The sequence below is a fragment of the Sphaeramia orbicularis genome, chromosome 17 (genome assembly GCF_902148855.1).
Source record: "Sphaeramia orbicularis chromosome 17, fSphaOr1.1, whole genome shotgun sequence".
NCBI classification, from domain to species: domain Eukaryota; kingdom Metazoa; phylum Chordata; class Actinopteri; order Kurtiformes; family Apogonidae; genus Sphaeramia; species Sphaeramia orbicularis.
This window is the reverse complement of record NC_043973.1, coordinates 4,489,761-4,512,354: the sequence shown is the minus strand read 5'-3', so window position 1 is coordinate 4,512,354 and position 22,594 is coordinate 4,489,761. Positions and strand designations below refer to the sequence as shown.

The window sequence follows — 22,594 nt, the reverse complement described above, 5'->3', positions numbered from 1 at the left end:
TTCAAGGCTCCAGTGAGATAGTTATACTAACAGAATGTAACAGTGTTGTAACCTCTGGCAGGTATCCAGCACAAATGGTTTTACTTTTTGTAATTTTCCAAAACAGTTGTGTTTATCAGAAAACGAATCAGAAACTGATTTTGCAGTATCATCATTCTACCTATACTTCATATCCTGTTAGGTCAAGTTTATATTTAGGAAAAAAGTGCAGCAGTAATTGTTACAGATTTGTTTTATTCTAAATATTTCAACCTGAGGCAAAAAATACAGACTATTTGCATCCCAGGATGTCCACTAATATACAGATTTGCGTTACAGCGTTACTCTATAGCGCTGAAGTGGTTTGTGGAAGCAGCTGTACATCTTGTACACTTTTCTTCCTAAGCACTACCACACACCATATAAGGAGTTCCTCCTTGTTACAGCGATCCCGCGATGTGCCGTTCACTAATAACATTTAGGGTATCGGTAGCGCCAACGTTTTTTTCAACCAATTGGAAACAGCGTCTGTGTTTGCGCTTCATTCACACAGCCAATCGTTGAGCTTCTTCCTGTGGGAATGGGCGGGTCTATATTTAGTTCAGGAAGACGGGTTTGACGCGAGGTGGAGATGAGAAATCATCATTTAGCTCACTGTTAGCAGCCTGGAGCCGACAGCGAGGTGTTATGAGATTCGTTGCCAAAATTTGTAGATTCTTTTATTTTTGGTAGGCGCAACGATGGCCCTCTGACACTAAGAATGGACATAAGTTAACAATGACGGGGGAGAAGAAGAAGAAGAAGCGGCTGAACCGCAGCATTCTTCTTGCAAAGAAAATTATAATAAAAGATGGAGGAAGTGTGAGTTAAATATTTATTTATCTTCGTTAAGTTAGCCTGCCATTGAGCTAGACTGAGCCGCTGAGGTTCAATTGTAGACTTGTTTTATTTTATTTTTTTAATCAAATTCAGTAGTCTGAGCTGAATCTGTGCATTGTCTTTTATCTGGTGATTTGATCCAGGGGATAGTTTTAACCGTTAGCTGGGTGGTGAAGGGAGCGCCTAGCTGTGTGGCTAGTGGAGCTAGCTAAAAACTAGCCGTGGCCACTGTTAGCGGCCTACGTTGGCTAGTCGTTTACACGTCAGCTCAGGTAACGCTAGCAGGCTAGCGTTAACATAAGCTTTTAATCAACTCTCTTTTTGCTCCAACTCTACCATACTGTGAAGTACATAGCAAATCTAACCACCAACCCACTATGAACTTAACCTTATATTTGTTAAAAATTTGTCTCAGTGTGCCGCTGAGAAGCAACTGGATGTTAGCTTAACATTACCCCAGTATGTATGTGTATGTCTGTGTGTTCAATTGGGTTTATTATTATCCTGTTGTAAATAGCAGACGCCTTTCGCTAGCTCTAAGTTACTTTTATACCACATTGTTAGTTATTTATGCTAAGGTAAGATAACTTGTGGTAAGTAGTTTGAGACGATGATATGATCAAGGAAACGAGACGTTTTCTAAAGAGTTAGTAATGGCTAGCAAAACAATTGTGTAAACATGTCAGGTACATTAAAACAAACTGTGCCTCTGCTAAAGTTAAGGTCATCGTATAAGTCTGTTAGCTGTACCAGCTATAGCGCTAATATGTTGTTTTAGATCAGCCTGTTACCCCCCGTCTTTGATCATTATTTTCACAGTTGCATTTCTGTTAACGTCATCCCATTAAGTTGCTCTTAGCTCGAAACGACAAATTTCCTCAGTATGAAATTCAAGGAAGTAAATGGCCAGTAATGTGATCATGAATTCAGTTGGCTGGGTCATTTACAAGATGGAATACGATTGTTCCAAATTAGGCTGTTGGCAAAGAGTGGATATGATGGCATTGTTGTAAATGTGAGCTGCTGGTGCTGGTTATGCAATCATTTGAACAACTATGCCAAACATGCTGGAATTCCATATGAAGTGAAAAGTCAACATTAAGCCAGTGATGGTCGTGACATCTTGATGAAAGCTCTAGTGGCTGTAAATATCCAAAACACCTTACATGAAGTAGTGCTCCTCCAGTGAGGACTTTACTTCAGATTGTTGTTATTGCTCTCTAGTGCTGTGTTATTGATGGTAGGTCTGACCACTCAGCCATTAAGATTTCACTTCAGCATTCTAGCCCTCCATTCAGTCAGCCACTTCATTTTACAGGCTTAGTTGCTCACTGGTCAATAGCAAAGTGTGAATGCTTTAAATGCATAAACAGGAATCATGATAGTGGTTAGGACTCAGTAGTATGCTGCTCCCTGTTTTCTCTCTCAAGCAGGTGGGTGTGGTTGTAGACTGAGAGGGTGTGAGGTGTGTCAGATTTGGTACTTAAACCTCAACCTGGTCGTATGTAGGGATGCAAACCTTTTCTGTTATTCCCTTTCTTTGTGGATAAATGCTAACCACTCACTAATATAGTTGCTGCTGGTTTTTAAGTGGTTTCTGACTGAACAGAACAGAAAACATTCTGCATCTAACTGCTCACTTGGGAGTTCCCCTGAAGGCTACATACCTTCATATTTCTCAATAGTAACCATGATATTGCAATAGTTCTGCATGACATCTTAATATTATGTTAAGGTCATGATGGTTGGATAGGGGTTATATGCCAAAATATTTCAGCAGATTTTTAAACTACCCTTACCTGTTAAGAAAAAAAAAAATCTGGAAACCTTCGCAGTACTAAAGCCATTAGTCGATTGTTATTCATGTCAGTATTTTGCTTAAGTTTATGGAGAACTTACATGTGGATGGATTTGAGGTACACAAATGTGGAAAAACTGGAACAGATAATAAACAATGCCCAAAAAATGAGGGGCAACACTTACTGAAGAAGTCCCCCCACAACCACACCAGTGATGCCATTTAATTTGGGGAAAGTGTGATGATCTCTGATTGAGCTTTATTAATTTTGTACTATAATTGGGCTTAAGTGGTGCTCAGAATAACTAGAGTTCTGCATTCTGGATATTATGATTCTTGCTCCATCTCTAGAACATTACAGTGTTTCATTTGTATTGATACACTGTGACATGTTTTACCGTGTATCAATAATTGCTGTTCCATGTTAGTTCTGTTACATTCAGTATCTGTATTATTTGAGATTATTGTGATTATGTTATATTACCCATATAGTTGGTCATCATGTATAAAAAGTTGAGTAAAACTAGCAGAAACACCATAATTATTTTTTCCACATCATTTTCCACCGACTGAATGATTCTGTAAATAATATCATATTGTTGCATCCCACTCTTAATGTGCCGTGAGTCAAGTGGAGAACTAGTGCAACAGTAGATTATTTTGTTCAGTTTCAATTAACTACAGACAAACGGCGGTTGGAAAAAGTTAACAGAACCAATAATAATGTTATTCTTTGAAAATATTTGTGTGACTAATTGTTAACTTGGATATCAACATAACTACAACTCTCCTCTATGTTCTTCTTATGTTGGGGAGTTAAAGATTGTTTCTAAGAACTACCATCATCCTCACTTCCTGTAGTGCTGACACAAAAGAAGGGGGGACTTCCTCTAACAGCCACTAACTAGATTTATAATAACGCTCCCACATTGTTAACTTGGCCTACTTTACAGCCTCCACAACTGTCACATCTTACTGCAGGTCAGATGTTTCCTCATTTCATACAGTATATCACTACTTCACAGTGGAAGTGGACTCAGCCTGTTCCTACTGTGGGCTGTCCCATAGAATCAGCTGATGCACAGTCTGTCATTAAATGAAAGCTGAAATAGATTTCACTTTAGAGCTCTTGCTGTAAATGTGTTGCCATTTGCACATGCTTTGTTGCACGCAAACATCTTGGTCACCTCTCTTCTAACCACCTCTCTGTGTATGTCTTTGTGCGTCCATGCAGCCACAGGGGATTGGTGAGCCCAGTGTTTACCATGCTGTGGTGGTCATCTTCCTGGAGTTTTTTGCATGGGGTCTCCTCACCACCCCAATGCTTACGGTAAGCTTGCATACACACTGTCTCACACAGACACACTCTTATGTAAACTGACATAATGGTGTAATATATTCATACGCCCACATCTGTCTTCTCTGGAGCCAGAGAGTGGCATTTCCCATTGACTGAAATCACACAAGGTCCATCACTGTCTCTGAATAATTTAATCCCTAATCAAATGAGCATGGCCCTGAGTGACGCAGATTTGTATTTTTGTTCTTTGTGCATATGTGTGTTGGCAGATGTTTTGCCTGGTGCTAATGGGCTGAGAAATATGAAAAGGGCATCAAACAGTTGTATTGTCTGAGCACCAGTTCTTTGTTGAGAAGGCTTATCAGGGGGTCACTGGTTTGTGTTTTCAGGCCGCAGCACAGAGCAGGCTCGGCAAACCACACCGTACATTCACCGCAGCACACAACAATCCACAAACGAGTGGTGTGGCTCCAGTATTCACTACAGGCAATTCTATAGCATTATTTTGGGGGTTTTCATTCCAAATTCTAACTTAAAAACCCCAAAAATGTACTTGCTAATATTTTTAAGGTGGATAATTTGTTCCTTAATGAGAGAATTATTCTGTTTTTGGGCTGGGTACACAACTTCAATACTTTAATGCCACTGACTGAATTAATTATTTATTATTGAATAAGAAAAAAATGCTTTGCATCATTTGATACCAAATTTCAATACCTAAGGAGCAAATCTCATCACAGTCGTAGTGTAAATACAACACTTGAATTATGAGAATGATGCATCATTGATTGTTGTTAGCAGTACCGTTGCTTGGCTAGTGAGTATATTTAAGTTAATTTATATGGATTCTTCAGTCTGTTTAGTTTGTCTGCTTGATTTTTGTTTTTTTTTTGTTTGTTTTTTTTGCTACAGATGAAAAGGAGTCATGATGACTTAGGTGCAATAATCCTGGGTTTATGGGGGTTTTCTGGGCCAGAGTTAAACAGTCTTAGAGATTTTAACATAATTATGGGAACTATACAATTGGTTTTGATTAACTGTGAAACTGTAGTGAGACTGTTACATCTGCATGATTAATGGGAAACAAAACCAAATAAGAAGGCCTTTCTCTTTAACCCATAGTATGCAAGCTATTCTGTTTGTCCCCAGCCCTATTTAACTCTAGTACTGACTTTGTTTTAACAGTTTCTTTTTCTGGCAATAGCTGTTTGATTTTATAACCTCACCTTATTGAATTCCTTTTCAGTTTTATTTACATGCATGTTGTTCTTCCCCAGCATAAATTGTTTTGAGTAGAAACTGGTGTCAAATGATGAGCAAACATCTGTGAGCCACATGACGTGAAACAGAGGGCCTTCTGCAACGCCTGCTTTCCAGGAGCCTCTTGTTTGAAGAGAGGTGTTTGAATGTGTAACTGTTAAGCATTAATTACAATGGGTGGAGGCAACATTTGCATTTAGAACTAATCAGAGGGCATCTGAAGATGAGAGGGACTGCTTTACTGCCTTCAATGAGCACCCTGCCTCATTAGTATCCAGCAGAAACAGTCCTCACTGAGCATTCATAGTCTGCTTTGGGTAACTGACTCCCAGAGGAAGAGAAGAATTCGTAGCCATGCCGTCAGCTGCACTCGCTCATGCCCCCAAACAATACCCAGATCCTGTTGTTCAGTCTCAGTCAAGTGTCACACAACCTAAATTAAACTGAAACTTCATGTTTCCACTCCAGAGTCAATGACACTTGTGCTCAGTACCTACCACTGACAGACATGGACTTCGAACCCAACGTCCAGTAAATGATTCAGATGTGGATTTTAACTAACTAAAACCCCTCTCCCTTCTGCATTTCCATGACTGCCAATAAGAAATTGAGGGAACATAGTTTTTGACAATATTTTTCCCAAAACATTCAGATTTATTTGTTTTTATAACGTCCTGATGATAATACATCATCATACAGGACCAGTTTAGGTTTTTTAAAACAGCATATTACAAGCTGGGATAGGAGGGGAATCTGGCCAGAAAAAGGTCAAAGAATAAACTCATAACCCATACTGGCTTTTCTTTGACTTAACCAAGTATTTTTGTGCTTAAGCGTAATCAGTCTGCAACTGAAAACAGAAAATAATAAGTCTATTAAAAAAATAGATCTTTCTGAAGATGTTGTGTCTCGATGATTTTTCTCCTCAGTTTCCAAATGTCTCATCAACCACTGATGTAAGATAAAATGGTTGATATGAAGAATCCAAAATGATTTATGCGAGTTGCAGTCGGATTAAAAAATACAGATGCTGACTATGAAATGCTGAATGTCAAATTTGATCGACCAGACTAATAATCACTTGACTCCTTTTTACAGTTGATGTCAATATAGTGTGTATGAACTTTAGACTCTATATAAGAAGTGGAATGTTATTGTCATTTTGAAGCCAGAAGATTACATTTTGACTGTTGCCATGTTGGCTTTTTGGAGTCAGAAGGGATTGTATTTGGGAGTGTTGGGCTAATGCTGAATACTAGCTTACTTAACAATAAACTAGGGAAGCACCGATACCAGTATCGGGTCCGATAATCAGCGTGTGTACTTGTACTCATATTCATAAAAGTACTCTGATACAACCGCACCGATACCACTTACGGCAGCGTGACATTTGCAGGTAAGTGCAGTAGGTACGCGGCAGAGGAGTAATGTCAGCAGTGTGGAGATTTTTCAAAATAAACAACAGTGACAAAAATAACGCTGACTGGAAGTAACGTTAAAGAAACCGACTGATATGGACGGAGTGTTCTGTCCGTCCTCTGTGTACTTTCTATCCATTTTCCAGGTGCTTGCGGATGTGTACCCAGATGGAGAATACCACTGGGAACCGTATAGGTAGCAGTTCTTTTCAAAGAGCGACTGTGTGAGTTAGTGAAAAACTACTGACAGATTTATGACAACTACCCTCATCAATATCAACATTAGTATCCACATTAGTGTTAACTCTGTCGTCTCCATGTTTATTATTACTGACTTTCTTCTTCTCAAAAAACATTACTTTTCTTCGTGGTATTCGACTAGTATGGTTAATTAAGAGCCGCACCCCCTGGTGGATTGATTAAGAAACGCTCATTCCAACGCATTAAATGTCAGTAACAGCACTTTGTTGCAGTCAGACTAATGAAAACGACAATAAAACACATTTACAAAAGGAACTAAGAAATGTAATGGTATTAAGTACTCAAATTTCTCACTTTGTGCAGTAATCTCAACCTGGTTTTTCTGCCTCTGTCCATAATAATATACATTATATAGCCTAAATGTCGTCTAAAATTAATGTTTATTTGCAACATAGTATAGCAAACTATTACATAATCAGAAACAAATAAATTTTAGCAAAAAATGTCTCTGTTTCGAATGTCTGGGATCGCCAGAAATATGTGATGTTAAAATGGGGTCATGAGCCAAAAAAGGTTGGGAACCACTGCCCTAGGACCACCAGAGTGTCCAAGTAAAATAAATGAGACCAGAATTACTCCCGTATAAAAATTTTTTTTTTTACTAAATTTATGCAAACTAGTCTTTTTGGAGTCAGGGTCCTTTCCCCCCGGTAAGAACAGGTAAACAATTCAATTACACCACTTTGACACTAGTAAACACCGTCTGTTGTTTCATCCGTCAGCTGGTGCTTTAAGAATAATGCCCATCTCCAATAGATTTCAGCCAATGTTCTGAATTTATAGGGGTGTTGCACTTTCATCCGCAATGGTTATCTTTATTTGTTTGCAGAATAAATCGTATCATGTAACTCTGTTAACTGCATGTACATCACAGCTGTGTGAAAGATTTCAGAAATAATTAGGAAGACAAATTATTTTGAGGAAAAACATTCTGTGATTGGAGTCCAATTTTCTGTCTCATTTTGCTTCTCGGTACCTTGGTGTATGGGTCAGTTTTTGTCCATTGTTAGATTGGTTTTGGGCTCCCCGCACCAGATTTTTTTCAGTGTGAACCAGTGTTTGAAATGTGACGCTGTCCTTGTGGCTAAAGTGGTCACATTTGTGTTATCTGTGTTTGTTCTTCAGGTTTTACACCAAACATTCCCCCAACACACATTCCTGATGAATGGGCTTATTCATGGAGTCAAGGTAAAACAACACACACAATAACAAGTTTCAGTGTTTAGCGGTGGCAATACAATGATCACGCTGTAAATCTACAAAGCCTGGTCCTGCTTATGTGTTAGCAGTTCATTTCTGGTCCATTAATTTTTATGATCTCAACACTGCTTTTAATAAATTACTTTAGTTCCACTGTCTTTAACGGAATTGATTTTATGCTAATTTGATGTGATTATCTTGGTGACTTTATCAAGATGCATGTATCTTTCTAGTTCCACACAACCTTAAAAAAAATCAGCTTTTTTGTTTTGAGCACTGACATCTCTCTTCAGTCCTGCATATTTAATTTGTTCCCTTATTCCCAGCCAGGATTTACTAAACATGTGTTCTTCTTGAACAACGCCTGATTGACATGATTAGAATTACAATTTAACACCTGCAGCTATCCAGTAACTGCAGCAGGTTCCCCAGTCACCACAAAATAGCACAGTTGCAATACCACAACAATATAGTATCTGCATAAAGCATACAATTATTTTAGACTTCCTGTTCTTTTGTGATTTCGGTTGTAGTCTGTAATTTTTTTTCTTTCTTCTTCTTTTTTTTTTTTTTTTTTTTTAAACCTGTCTTGTTTAGCAATTTGGCCTCCAGTAAAAGTGTACTGGGTGCCACAAGTTGCTTGACTGTTTTAATCTAAATAGGTTTTGAAACTTGAGTCAATTACCCCTATTGGTTGGATTTAATTATTTTATTACTGTTTGTATGTTAGCTGATGGGAGAACAGGACAAGGTTATATGCAAACAAACAGACGCTGAAACAGAAACAAACAGGCAACAACAAAACAGTAACCACAACAATAGAAGAACATCAGTGAATTGAAGAACAGAATAGTCCAATGTCAAAATAACCCGTAGCAAACAACAAGTGAAGACAAGTAGTAGTCTGTAATTCTTAACACAAATTTTGTAGTTGCATGATTTTACAATATAAAAAATGATTCCCTTTATTTAGTCATGTTTACACTATGTGTCAGTTTTATGTAATCAGCTTCTTTTCTTAAGATACTGTGACCAAAAATTCTCTCTGTTTATTATTTTCTCCCTCTTTCCTTTTAAGGGCCTGTTATCATTTCTAAGTGCTCCGCTGATTGGAGCATTGTCAGATGTATGGGGGCGCAAGTCTTTTCTGCTGCTAACAGTCTTCTTTACGTGTGCGCCCATACCACTAATGAAGATCAGCCCATGGTAAGTATGTGAAAAGTGACATTGTAATGTAAGGAGTTGTAAGGACCTTGTTTATAAGTAGATAAAAGATAAAACTTAGTATCCCTCAGTATGATGGAATTCTGAGCATCAGTACAACAAACCACAGTCCTATATCACCGCAGTGCTTTTTGTCATTTTCTGTCATACAAGTAACGCTACATGTCAGATGATCATCTTACATGTGGCCAGAGAAAAGTAATCCCTTTTGAGTGAAAAAGGGTGGACTTCATTCTGTTCTGAATGCACTATTTCCAGAATTGTTTTTAGAATTTTATGAGTCAATGGCAGCATTTAAAAAATCTAAAGCATCTATCTGGTCCATCTACTGCATATTATCATCATACGTGATCATATTCAACCAAAATATACTGCCTTTATTATAGATTGTTCAGTTTATCATTTTATCATTATTTAACTTGATGTTGGATTAGCAAAGTTGTGACATTGTGAGGGAGTCTGTTCATTTGGCTGTGGTGCATAGTGTTCTGGTTTTTGTGTTGAAAGTAAGTCATCCCCCCCTAAAAAGATTCTTGGTTTATGTTAAGACAGTAGCAGACTGAACAGCCTAATGTTTTTGATGAAGGTGAAAATGTTGAAAATAATTGGTAAATAAACTTCAGTGTCTGTCCGTATACTCAGGTGGACTGTTCACGTACAGTCTGTGTTGGAAACACTGCAATCTGAGCCCAGACACAGACTTATTGTAACTAGGCACACCAGTCTTTTTTTTTCTTTTGTTTTTAATGCAAATCATACAATGTTGTTTGTGTTTTAGTCAGGAAATGTGCATGATGGATCCACTTTAAAATCATCAACACATTAAACCTCCAACACTTAAAGTTTCTATCAGGGCACAAGTGCATCATTAATATTGGTGTTTTCTTCTTGCAGGTGGTACTTCGCAGTCATCTCCATGTCCGGCGTCTTTGCCGTCACTTTCTCTGTGATCTTTGCCTACGTGGCGGACATCACGCAGGAACATGAGAGAAGCACAGCATATGGTTTGGTAAGGACATGCCTGACTAAAACATGTATTAAATATATGCAGACAGTTCAAGATTGCTATACATACCAAGGGATCAGTTATTAGTTGAAGTATGTATGTTTATGTTTAAATTTTCAGAATCACAAAACCTTAAAAGCTAAGATATAGCAAAAACTCAGGGAATTGCTGGTGTTTTGTTCTTTTTCTTTTTTTTTTTCACCTCAGCTTTTATGTTTCCTTCTCCTCAGGTATCTGCTACCTTTGCAGCCAGCCTGGTCACCAGTCCAGCCATCGGAGCCTACCTGTCTGAGGCCTACGGCGACACCTTGGTGGTGATCTTGGCCACAGCCATCGCCCTGCTCGACATCTGCTTCATCCTGGTGGCTGTGCCGGAGTCACTGCCAGAGAAGATGAGGCCAGCGTCATGGGGAGCACCCATATCCTGGGAGCAGGCAGACCCATTTGCTGTAGGTTGATTCTTTCAGTAAGCTGCAGCTTTGCTCAGCTTATACTGAAAGCTCAAACAAATAATGAAAATAATGTAATAGTGTTTGGTTTGACTTAGGTTTTCCATTCATGCAACTGGTGCTGATAGAGACGACAATACATAACTGGATTCCTTCTTTTAAAACAGATGGACTACTTAAACTGAAAGAAGACATGAAATGTGTGCTTTAACAAGGAACATTATTTTACATTGTCATAAATCCTTAATGCAGATTTTGTAATGATATTATTCACGTGTTTAATTGAGACAGTTACGTCAACCTGATAACCCACTATTTAAGTTTGCAATTTGCTTACATAACCTCTGCAGCATTCTAGCTAAAATATTCATGATCATCATGGCAGTTGATCAGGCAGCAGATGTATCCCTTATTGTTGTCATTACTAAATAATGAGATGTGTTTTGACCAGAAATATGAGGCAGCAGGTTGTTTCCTCCTTCAGCGATATGCTAAGTGAAACTATTGTTGCTGTTGTCGTCATCAGTCTCTGCGTAAGGTGGGCCAGGACTCCACAGTGCTCCTCATCTGTATCACAGTGTTTCTCTCCTACCTCCCCGAGGCCGGCCAGTACTCCAGCTTCTTCCTCTATCTCAAACAGGTAAGAGGAGACACCACTCCCTCTGTTTTCCCTCCATCAGAAAAGGCATTACATACAGTAGAACCTCATGGTACGAGTGCACCATTGTACATTTAATTTGCTTCACGAGCTGTGGATCCTGAGTATTTTTGTCTTGAAATACAAGTGGGAATCTGCAATACGAGTGGGCATCATACTAGCCGCCGCTCTTCAACACTGAGCTTAAACATGCTCACCCCAACAGGAGCAGCCTCCGCTGGCTCAGTTGATGTGTTCATATCATTGAGGCAATATCAGTAATCATCATTTCTTTTGCATTTTCTTTTATTATATTTTTATAATTGTTATTTTCTTTCTAACTACACGTTTTTCTGTTTTTAAAATCCCTTAATTTTTGGGTGGTTTTTGGGCGGCTGGAATGGAATAATTATGTATCAATATCAGTAGGGAAAATTTATTTGCAAAATGACTAAATCACAAAATGAGCTCAGTCATGGAGTGAATTAACTGTGTACTGCAAGGTTCTACTGTACTGTGTTTCAAGCGACTTTGACACAAACCTTTGGTATATTAAGCATGTGACTTGAGCCCATTTCCATCAACTGACTTGGAGCAAATAAACATTTTATCCGCTTAAAAGGTATTTAAGACTCGATTGGCTATACTGAAGTGCAAAGAGCAGGTAAAATGATTCATACACAAGTATTCATTGCTTTAAACAACCCATTATATCATGTTAATTACACACTATTTTCCACATGTAGGACCAAGCAAGGGCAGTAGACGCATCAAATACATGAAAATATTGGAACCAATTTTAATATTTCTGTATCAGTGTATATTGCATATAGTCATGTAAATGAGGATGCTCATCATGTCTGATGAACATACAAACTGACAACAATAAATTGGCCACAATAGTGATTATATATTTACAAGACAGATTCAAGGAGACACATCTGTTTTTTTCAGAGACATACAGTTGTCTTCTTCCTTTTTTCCCTCCTTGCTTGTTACTTCTTTCTTCTATTTAGGGAATATTCCTTGTGTGGAGACAGTCTATTAGTCATTTTAACTTATTAGGGGTTCTGTGTCAGTATGTGATGGGGATGATTGAATTGCAGTCTGAGAATTTTTTGGTGTAAGTCCAAAAGTCTTCCTCTGTTGCCTTCTCCTCTTCCTCTTGCTTGTAGTTCTCATGTAGAAACAGTTGTTCGCTCATGTGATTTGAACATTTGCTATATCAGAAGTTATTCAGAAAATGTGTCTGCTATCTCCCATTAGTTCTTCTTCAAAGAAGAGCAAAAACCACCTTAAGCAAGTATAAAATTAGTTTTTCCAACAATTTTGTTCTTTCTCCTGACCATCTCTAAAGGGATACTTCAGAAGTCTACATTTGTAGAAACATGGCTTGTAATTGGTTCCTGCGCATTTTATTGTGATATTTTGGTGTTATTTAAAGGACTCCAACACTCTGTTTTTGTAGACTTCTGGAGATTTTGAATCTATGGTAATTCATTACTAGATGAAATTGTCTTTTTTTTAACACTGCTCTTTTGCATTAACATGTACATGCCGCAGGTGAAGGCCTCATATGTTTGTCATTTGTGTTGCTAATGAGAGGCTTGGACTGCTACTGGAAGTAGCCTTGGGGAATCTGTTCTGGACAAATAGGGAAAATTTGCAGACCAAACACTTTTCACCTACACTGCCTGAAGTTTGTATCAGCAAGTCTGCTGAGCAGCCTGTTTAAGAGCTTGAATAAGTAGAGCAAATTCATTAGATGTCTCAGCAAATTGCAACTGCAGGAATTGCAGCACATTTTTAAACACAAGACGCCATAAATGGACAGTTGAGCGTGCTTATTTTGCCGAAGTAGCTTATAGAAGCAGCTGGACTGTCAAGGTGGGAACTGTTGAAGAGAGTTCAAATTGAGGAGGGTTTGTGTAAATAGTGTCAGCTGAACCAGTCAGGCAAGTCTGACACACATGGCCCAAACGTCTGTGCTGCCATCTTGAAAAACACAGCACTGGTGTTGTTGAGTGCTGGGTTTAGTATTACCTAACATACCTGTCTGCCCTGTTTAAATCAAAAGTACTTTGTCTTGTATCGTCTCACACTTATTGTCAGAAATGACACAACCTAGGAGCAGCTCCCATTTTCTTGAATTGAAGGAGATAAAGGACAGACTTAGTGACCTAAATGCACCTGAAAACAAGGTGAAGTAGAACCAAACAAACAAGCTTCTGTAACAGTGTCTGACTTGACTAAAAAAAAAAAAAATAGGAGAGGGCTTTGTGTGTGGGCCTTTGCTGTGTTATTTGTCTGAGGTTATTTGTCTTGAGTTTAGCCGCACATCCTAACCTGTGTTGTCTGAATACTCTCTCACCCTCAGGTCATACGTTTCTCATCAGAGACAGTGGCTGCCTTTATTGCTGTGGTGGGGATCCTCTCCATACTTGCTCAGGTACAATATAAAAAATGATACACCTGTGTTGGAACTTGCATGTCATTCTGCTTTATTACACTGCGCACTAATGTATTCTCAATTGTGATTCAATGACAGCACCGTAAGACTGTTACTTTTGTTGACAGACATATACGCTTCTACCCATGTGTGGCACTGCGGGTGTGGCATTTATTTAATCCCTGATAGATGATCTATGTATATCTAGTAAAAATTTCCAAAGTTTATCATAATTATCTAGGTTCAGCTGTCTGATGGACTATTTAATTTTAGCTGAAATCACTAACATTTCTGTAGCAATTTCTTTGGTCAGATTACTGATTTCTTCAGTAAATTCCCATGGAATTCAAACAAACATATACAATAAGCCCCTCATGAATGCAAAGTAAACTCAGTCAGGGAGATCACATCACACCCTGTAAATTTTATTTTGCAGTAGTGACCAGCTTGCTTTACAGAACCCTTTTACTAATCACTAGTCATTGTCTGAGTTTTCTAGTTGTCAACTAAGCTCCTCTTTAATTAATGCACTAATATTTTCTCTTCATGTATTCAAACATATAAAATTGCCATGTTTGCAGTGAATTGTTTTGGATTTTTTGCCATGTTGAATGGCCTGTGTGTTGTTTTCCTAGACGGTGGTGCTGGGGATCTTGATGCGTTCCATAGGGAATAAAAACACAATCCTGCTTGGCCTTGGCTTCCAGATTCTCCAGCTGGCCTGGTATGGCTTCGGCTCTCAGCCCTGGTCAGTAACTCCTGCACGTACACACTCAGAAACACATACCCTTTACAACAAAAATTTACAAAATTGTAGATTGTATTATCTGTTGCAAAGCAGGTATTCCTTAAGAAATATATGTTTATTTCCGGAAGCAAAGTTTTTCTACTGTACTTTCCTTTGCATCAGCGACTTGGTATACTTCCATGAATCTCAAATGGTAAAAAGTTACTGAGAAAATGTATTTGAAGCAACCAGAGGAAGTCTCTGTATTGTGACGAAGCATTTCCTGCTGCACAAAACCACAGCTGTGGGTGTGATACCTCAGAATCAGTCAATGGTAGCTCAGTGAATAAAAAATTAAGCAGTATGACCAACTGGAATGCTGACACCAAACCCAATTCCCACAGAAATATGTTCCCTAGGACAGGGGTATTCACATCCGGTCCTCAAGGGCCAGTATCCTGCATGTTTTAGATATCTCCGTCTTCCAGCACACCTGATTCAATTAATGATCAGCTCACCATCAAGCTCTGCAGAAGCCTGATAACAATGTAATGGCTTCCAGGTATGCTAGAAGAGGGAAATACCTAAAACATGTGGATACTGGTCCTCAAGGACCAGATTTGAATACCCCTGCCCCAGGACCTGATAGACTTGTATTCTGTGGTTGTAATGCCCTGCTGAAACACCAGAGGGAAGTGTGTTCATTATTAACAGCACTGACTCACTGAGGTCTACTGTTGTAACTGTAAAGATTTTATATGGCTGATGTAATTCTCTATCAGGAGATGTTACATTTTTTCCCAGTATTTCTTGGATGCTTTTATGCATTTTATTTACTTTGATGTTGTCAGTACTGTTAACATTCAGCCACCCACATAGACTGAGGTGACATTACCAGTTTTGTTTCTCTGTAAGTCAGATCATCTGTTTCTGTTTTTTCCCCTAGAGGGAAAAGCAGTGCAGTAACAACATGTATCGAACAAAAGAAAATCTTCAGCACAGTGTCTCTCTCTAAAGATCAATACCCTCCAAATTAGGTTAGATAAAGGCCAAACTGGACATATTTTAAATTGAATAGAGAAGAACTCTGACTTCTAGACCTGCTAGGATTGGTCTAAACATTAATGGATGAAAGCAAAACAAATGAATGAAGAAGTAAAGTCAATAGAGGAAAAGGGACTCAACCGTCCACACTGCTTGTGTACAGCTGTTTGCATGTAATTTGCATGTGGCAAAATAAATGGGTGCGTTCTTGTCTGACTATTGTGCGTTTCCCATAGGATGATGTGGGCAGCTGGAGCAGTTGCAGCCATGTCCAGCATCACCTTCCCTGCCATCAGCGCTATCGTGTCCCGGAATGCAGACCCAGACCAACAGGGTGAGTCTGGATTTGCTAGCATTTTGGCTACAGGGTGTTCTGTGAATTGTTTTCTAACCAGGAAGTTGAACTTCATCATGTTCAGCGTGGATCTCAGCTGGTCCCTGGGACCCACCTTTTCCTTGGGTTATTAAGTCATAACCCATTTTTAAGTCAAACCATTTATTTTTCAAATATATGCTGATATACACATTTAACACATCATAATGACCTTTATTCTGCACATATGTTCATTTTTGCATCCAGAGTGTATTCGTAACAAATACATTTAACATCTTTACTCTCACTTGTTAACAGACTAACATTATGCCTGTGTCAGTGTCTTAACACATAAAAACAAGACCTTTAAGGTTTACTCTTTTTTTCTCAATATTTGTGGACATTTGCTTTGATTCCTAAGAACATTTGGGTGTCATTACTCTGCTGTGTGGGCTAAACAAGAGAATGAGGATGTCACCTTGGCTTTAAGAAACATTTTTTACACAATTTTCAAATAGACATAATTACCATAGAGAATAATCAGTAGATTGTTAGTAGGCCTGTAACGGTACACATACCGAAGCGAACCATTTTGGTATGCACCTGTTTGGTTCGGTACACAGCTGTACCGAAACGGCACAGTATGTTGAGAAAAAGAAAAAGTAACTAAAGACGTCGTTCGATGCGGAACTTTAAATCTGTGCAGCTTCCACACGGACATACTGAAGGAGTGCACATTGACCTGAAATATGAAATAGTAGCTGATATGAGGTCAAATTTGGAGAAATCGCACCCTGCACACACACACACACACACACACACACATATATACACACAAAGTGGCCTAAACAGTTTGTTAGCTGTCGTAAAATAAACAATTTGGTTAATTTTGTTGTCAATGTTGCTCTTAAATTTGTTAAAAGAGAATACAAGTTTGTCTGTCCTGTTTGTTAATGTTGCACTTCATGTGGGATTTTTTTGTTGTTATTTTTATGCAGAATATGAACTAGCAGAACTGTGATTTGATTTTTGTTGTTTGTTCAAAACTACCTTTCCGGGAGAAGTGCAATACTAATGTTTAAAATACATTTAGTAATATTTTATTTATTTTATTTTCTATTTGATTTATAGTAGCAGAATTATGTTATTCCTGTTTTTCTATATCGTATTGTCTCCAAAATTTGCGGGGAAAATGTTAAAAAAAAATTCATAAGAAATGCATTAAAGACATTTTGAGGGATTGTCTTTCTTCCCGTAACGAACCGAAAAAAAAAAAAAAACTGTGGCTTTGAAAACCAAAAACGTACCAAATCGAAAATTTTGTGTACTGTTAACAGGCCTAATTGTTAGTTGTAGTTGCTGTTTATAAATTCATATTTAGAACAGACAGGGTCCTCAACAGAAAATTCCTCACTTTTCCACCAAATATTGCCGTTACTGTAGCGCTAACCACTGAAAAGCAAGTATTGTTGGAACATCAGCCAGCAAGAAAGTGTTTTTTTTTTCTTCCCTATTTTTCATTCTGACTGTTCACTGAATGCACATTAGCCATGTCTTTTTTTTCTCCGTCTATGTGAAGGTGTGGTCCAGGGGATGATTACTGGAATTCGGGGCCTCTGTAACGGTTTGGGCCCTGCCCTTTATGGTTTTGTCTTCTACCTGTTCCACGTGGAGCTGACTGACACTGACGGCTCTGAGAAAGGTGCCAAACCCAACATGGCCAACCCCACAGATGAGGTGAGAACTGTGAAACAACAGAGTAGCAAAGAAGTCTTAAAAAAAGTGTTAACCGTGTGTGTGTCTGATTTTTATGTTTTTAGCTACAACACACTGTTTGAAGCATTTATTACATATAATAATGATAATTAATGGCCAGATATTCAAAGTTAAATTCTTCCTTTTAAAAAAAAAAAAAAAAAAAAAAATGCAAAAGAATTGGCAAAAAAGACATTTTCTGACACATAGACCATGACCTGACATTAGAGACAGCACAGGTGTGAAGGTGAAAAAATGAGCTTTCATTTCACTTACATGGGCACTATTCAGATACGGTTAATGTAAATGTATTGTTAAATTTTATTCTGTATGGAAGTTGAAAGGGCTTGTGTCTGACTTTTGTCTTCTGATCCTGGAGTTTGGCTGCGTTGTAATAAAACCATGTTTCCTGTCTTCAGAGTGCCATCATCCCTGGTCCTCCTTTTCTGTTCGGAGCCTGCTCAGTGCTGCTGTCTCTCCTGGTGGCCCTGTTCATCCCAGAGCACACAGGGCCCGGTATGAGACCCGGCACCTACAAGAAGCACAACAACGGGGCACAGAGTCACTCCCACAGCCCCCAGGGCAGTGGGGCCGAGGGCAAGGAGCCACTGCTGGAGGACAGCAGCGTATAACCTCAGCTAAGGGGGGCACACATCCCCGCTCCATGCTGGAAGTCCTGCACACATGGATAGACAACACACACACGTTCAGCTGCACATGCACACACTGACCTCAGGCACACATCGGACTCTAAAATGTGCTAGAGAAGAGGTGACGGTGTCACTGAAGTGCATTTGTCAGCAGCCCCTTTCACAGCAGAGCCGAGACTCTTTGAAGAACCTGAATCATGAGTGTGTCCAGTGGGTTTTGGGCTGCAGTGGAAAGGTGTGTGTGTGTGTTTGGAGAGTGACTTGGATGAGCTGGACTCTTGAGTGGTGCTTTCTCTAAAGCAGTAACAGAGTGGAGCATACCACAGCTTGCCCCCCTCCTGGTGCAAACGAACTAAAGTGACTTGGTTTAGCGTGTGAGTGGGCTGTATCTCAGTTGTTACTAAATCCCTGTGTGATTCTTCATATTCTTCTGTAGCCCGTTCAAGTGGCAACTTTGTCTGTTTGTCCAACAGGAGTATAACAAACAGTTAGTTGAGCACTTGTCTAATGGTCTTTCACAAGCTCATTTTTGATCTTTTCATCATGGCTGCAGCTCTGCTTAAGCATTTAAGAAGGGAACACAGTTGTTCCTCTGAATGCACAGCAACTGTACAGCAGTAAGACGAGCAGGAGAGATGCTGCCTAATCTAGTTAGGATGGGTTAACCTGTTCATGTCAGAACTAATAGAGGGACTTAGGTCTCCTTGAATGCTTCAAAAGACCACACTTTCTATAAATATCACACTTCTTGGAAGTGTACGACAGAGACCACTTTATTAGCTCAAACAGTTTTTCAATGTTTACTTGCCATTCTCTAGATTAGAAGTACAGTTTGGGTTGTATATTTTCCTCTGTTCAAACTGAAGGCTAGTTGTGCTTCAAGTTTTTATTCAAGAAACAAATGTTGCAAATGTTGCCTTGAAGTGACTTATGATATATATATATATATATATATATATATATATATATATATATATATATATATATATATATATATATATATAAAATTAGACATTACCTGTATGAAGACTGAGGTCTGAGATGGCTCTGTAATCTTAAACTATCGCTCCCATCGGAGCGGTTGCATACTCCATTATTCCTTCAGTTTTCGAGCCTTTCCTTTTTTGTTTTTCACATTGACATGTATTGTCATCAGGTTTAAGGCGTACAGAACCATGGTTTTATTTTCAAAGCCTCTGGACCATTTCCCACTGAAGTGTCGCCACGAGTGCGTCAGTGTCAGCCCTGACTGTTGGTGCAGAGCTGCTGAATTCATAGGTTTAGGTTAAACAGAACACAAGTCGCTGCTGCAGTTGAAAACTGAAGCATAGTGTGACATGGATAGATGAAGCTTCACTGTTAATTGGATATGAGCCGTCAAACGTTTCCCATCTGCCATAGAAACAGCTATTTATGAAAAATCACTTTAACTTCCAGATGACAGCAGATAGAGTTAATTCAGCATGACTCAGCCAACTGGGGTGAAGTCTGTCTAGATGCAGGTCCTCCACAAGGGGGAGCTGTTGAGTCATTTACGCCAGTTCTCCACATGTCTGCCTGCACCATCAGAGTGACAGAAGTAACACAGCTACAGACCTGCACAGACACATGCTCATGTTCTGACCTTTGTACCTACATATACATAGATTCAGCCTGGAGTTGTGAATATGGACCTGTGTATGGACCCCTAAACGGAGGAGCCGCTATTATTTATTTTCTGGATAAAAGACATTGTGATGTTATCATTTGTCATGAGATTTCAGTTAGCCATTTTATGACTTATATGGGGTAGAAATGTTTGAATTGACACCTTTTCTTTCTTTTTCTTTTCTTTTTTTTTGTTTTTTTTTAATTAAATCCTGAGTATAAAGCTTCCTTCATGGAAATCAGCTCAGCAACATTAACGTTATTCTTTTTTTTCATCCAGATAGAACTGCAGCTACTTATGTTCAGTATTGACTGGCCCAATATGGCAGCAGTGTCGGAGTACAATCCACTGGCCAATGTGGTATCTGGATGTAACTCCATGTGTAGGTCTGCTCCTGGTCCTTAAGTATGAACCAGTCAACAGTGTAATACAACATAGAATGTCTGAACGGTTACAGCTACTGATTAGTTACCTTACTGATTAATCTGCTGATAATTTTCTTAATTACACATCCACAAAATGGTCAAAACTCTTGTAAACTTCTGAAACCCACAGAAACTGGATTTACTGAAATGCAAAATGCTTTTTTTTTTTTAAATAGATTTAATCTGTTTAATCTCAGATTTAATATGTGCATTATCAGCAATAACAAGATCAGCATTTTCAGTTAAATCTATACATCTTGTTTAAAAAATATGATAGTCAAAGCCCCATTTTAGGCAGTAACATGATAATTCAGTTTTTTTTAGGCATTTTATCATTTCATTGTAATTGGTTTGAAATATTCTATCACTCAAAATTGATAGTTATCACAATCCAAGTTGAATCATTGTTCTCCTCTAGTTTAAGGCTGATTATTGGTCCTGAATGAAAAATAAAGAAACTTAACGGTTGGTGTTCAGAACGTGACAAAACACTTTCCAAATCTAGAGGCAGAACACTGAAAATGTACAATTCAACATCAACATCTGCAGGAGTTAAAATTAAGTAAAACAAGGACAACACTGAAGCATTTCATCGGTGTTTTAGTTGTAAATACAGTTCTATTTCCCAGCCTTAGTAATATTGTTTAATCTAATAAATGGGATCTATTATCCAGCACTAGTTTACAAATATTTTTCATACCAGGAAAAAGAAATAACTGAAACAAATAATCCATGATCCAACTCCTTTTGCCCCAGTAGACCAGTGACCAGCTCCAGTCCGACCTCAGTATGTGTGACTTTGCTGCAGATGTTTGTGGACATGGCGGCTGCAGGTCTGAGCTGCTGTTTCTGTTCCCTGAAGGCGGCGCCGGTGAGTGTGGTGACGCCTGGGTAATGGCGCTTCACATCAGTGACGCTGCATTCCCTTTACTTCACGTAACCGATTCTTATCGACTCTGACCATCTCAAACTGCTCATTTCTAAATGCCTCAAGTGCATTTTGGGTTTTTTTTTTTTCTTTTGTTTTTTTATTTGGTAACCTGATACCAACATGACGCCGAGGAGCTAATGCTGGTTTTAGCTGTAACATCTGTCTGAACTCAAAATGCTACGTCTTTTTTTTTTGTGCCAAATGTTCTTTTGTTTGCTTTTCTTTTTGTACTGTGTGCAGATGTGTGCTCATGCATTTGAGTGATTTGGATATTATTTTTGTTTAATTTCCTTTTGTCTTAATTTCCTTGGCTGACAATTTAGCTACTTTTTATTGTATTTTTAGGAGTCTAGATGGTGAATTATCGGATGTCCATCTGTCTTCATTTAACAAGCATTTCAACATGTTTAGTTACATTTGATGAACTTATCTTACCCAGCTTTATCAGTACAAGTAACATCAGTCACTGAATGTTTCAAAGCCAAGCTGTTTGTGATCACACTTTACCCTCAATGTTTTAACTAAACCTGTTTATTATTATTATTATTATTATTATTATTATATTAATTTTTTTTTTTCAGGGGGTGTTACTACACAGGAGGCCGTTGTTATTAAATTAAACATCATCCTTATCTTATTTAACATTTCTTGGACCAACACACAGGTTAACCCTCCAGTTCAGACCCTGCATTAATTGATCAGATTCTGCACCAGCCCCACGCTCATACAACAGATTAGACAACTGTAAATGTACAAAATCACCTGTACGTACAGCAACTGTATATATGTACTGCTCAAGGATATGGCCACCTCTTGGTCTATTTGGTTGTATGGTGCAGTTCTATATTTCTCAAGACTTTACCTGCTAGCCACTCCTATTTTTAGTACAATGTGGTTTGTGGCCTGAACCCCCTCTCTGTGTGCCTAAAATTAGCCAAGAAACGAGTAATGGCAACATAAGTCAAGTGGTGGTTATTATGTAAATATGGGAAACTAATGACAAACTATTTATTAAAGGTTTATTGTACAATGAAACGGTCTCCGCTGCCTCTGTGGGTTGCTTCAGGGTGGGAACCATATGTTTGTGTTTGGTTTCATGTTTGTGCCAACACTAATTGAGCGATCAGGGTGTGTCTGTATGTAAGTACCCAATAATTACCCTCGCGTTGAACAAGGGCGTCCTGTCCATTTATTTATGGGCTGTTAAGACCAGTAGGTCACTGAGGAAGACCATGTAGATG

The 22,594-nt window shown here is 38.6% G+C and overlaps 1 protein-coding gene across 1 annotated transcript; it reads left to right on the top strand.

Annotated features, from left to right (window-relative positions):
* Positions 1-595: 595 nt before the first annotated feature.
* mfsd14a2 (major facilitator superfamily domain containing 14A2) lies at positions 596-22,388 on the top strand. Its single transcript, XM_030160478.1, has 12 exons — positions 596-840; positions 3,891-3,986; positions 8,021-8,083; positions 9,174-9,301; positions 10,214-10,328; positions 10,556-10,774; positions 11,301-11,414; positions 13,789-13,860; positions 14,496-14,608; positions 15,868-15,965; positions 17,524-17,681; positions 18,119-22,388. Exons 1-12 carry the CDS (start codon positions 757-759, stop codon positions 18,329-18,331), a joined length of 1,473 nt encoding a protein of 490 aa, XP_030016338.1. The 5' UTR covers positions 596-756; the 3' UTR covers positions 18,332-22,388.
* The last annotated feature ends 206 nt before the right edge of the window (positions 22,389-22,594 follow it).

What these genes read in the sequence shown, in the direction of transcription:
- mfsd14a2 (XM_030160478.1), top strand. Translation starts at nt 757, where the DNA reads ATGACGGGGGAGAAGAAGAAGAAGAAGCGGCTGAACCGCAGCATTCTT. An exon ending in TCACCACCCCAATGCTTACG is followed by an intron (nt 3,987 to 8,020) that starts GTAAGCTTGCAT and finishes TTTGTTCTTCAG; the next exon opens with GTTTTACACCAAACATTCCC. An exon ending in AGCAGGCAGACCCATTTGCT is followed by an intron (nt 10,775 to 11,300) that starts GTAGGTTGATTC and finishes TGTCGTCATCAG; the next exon opens with TCTCTGCGTAAGGTGGGCCA.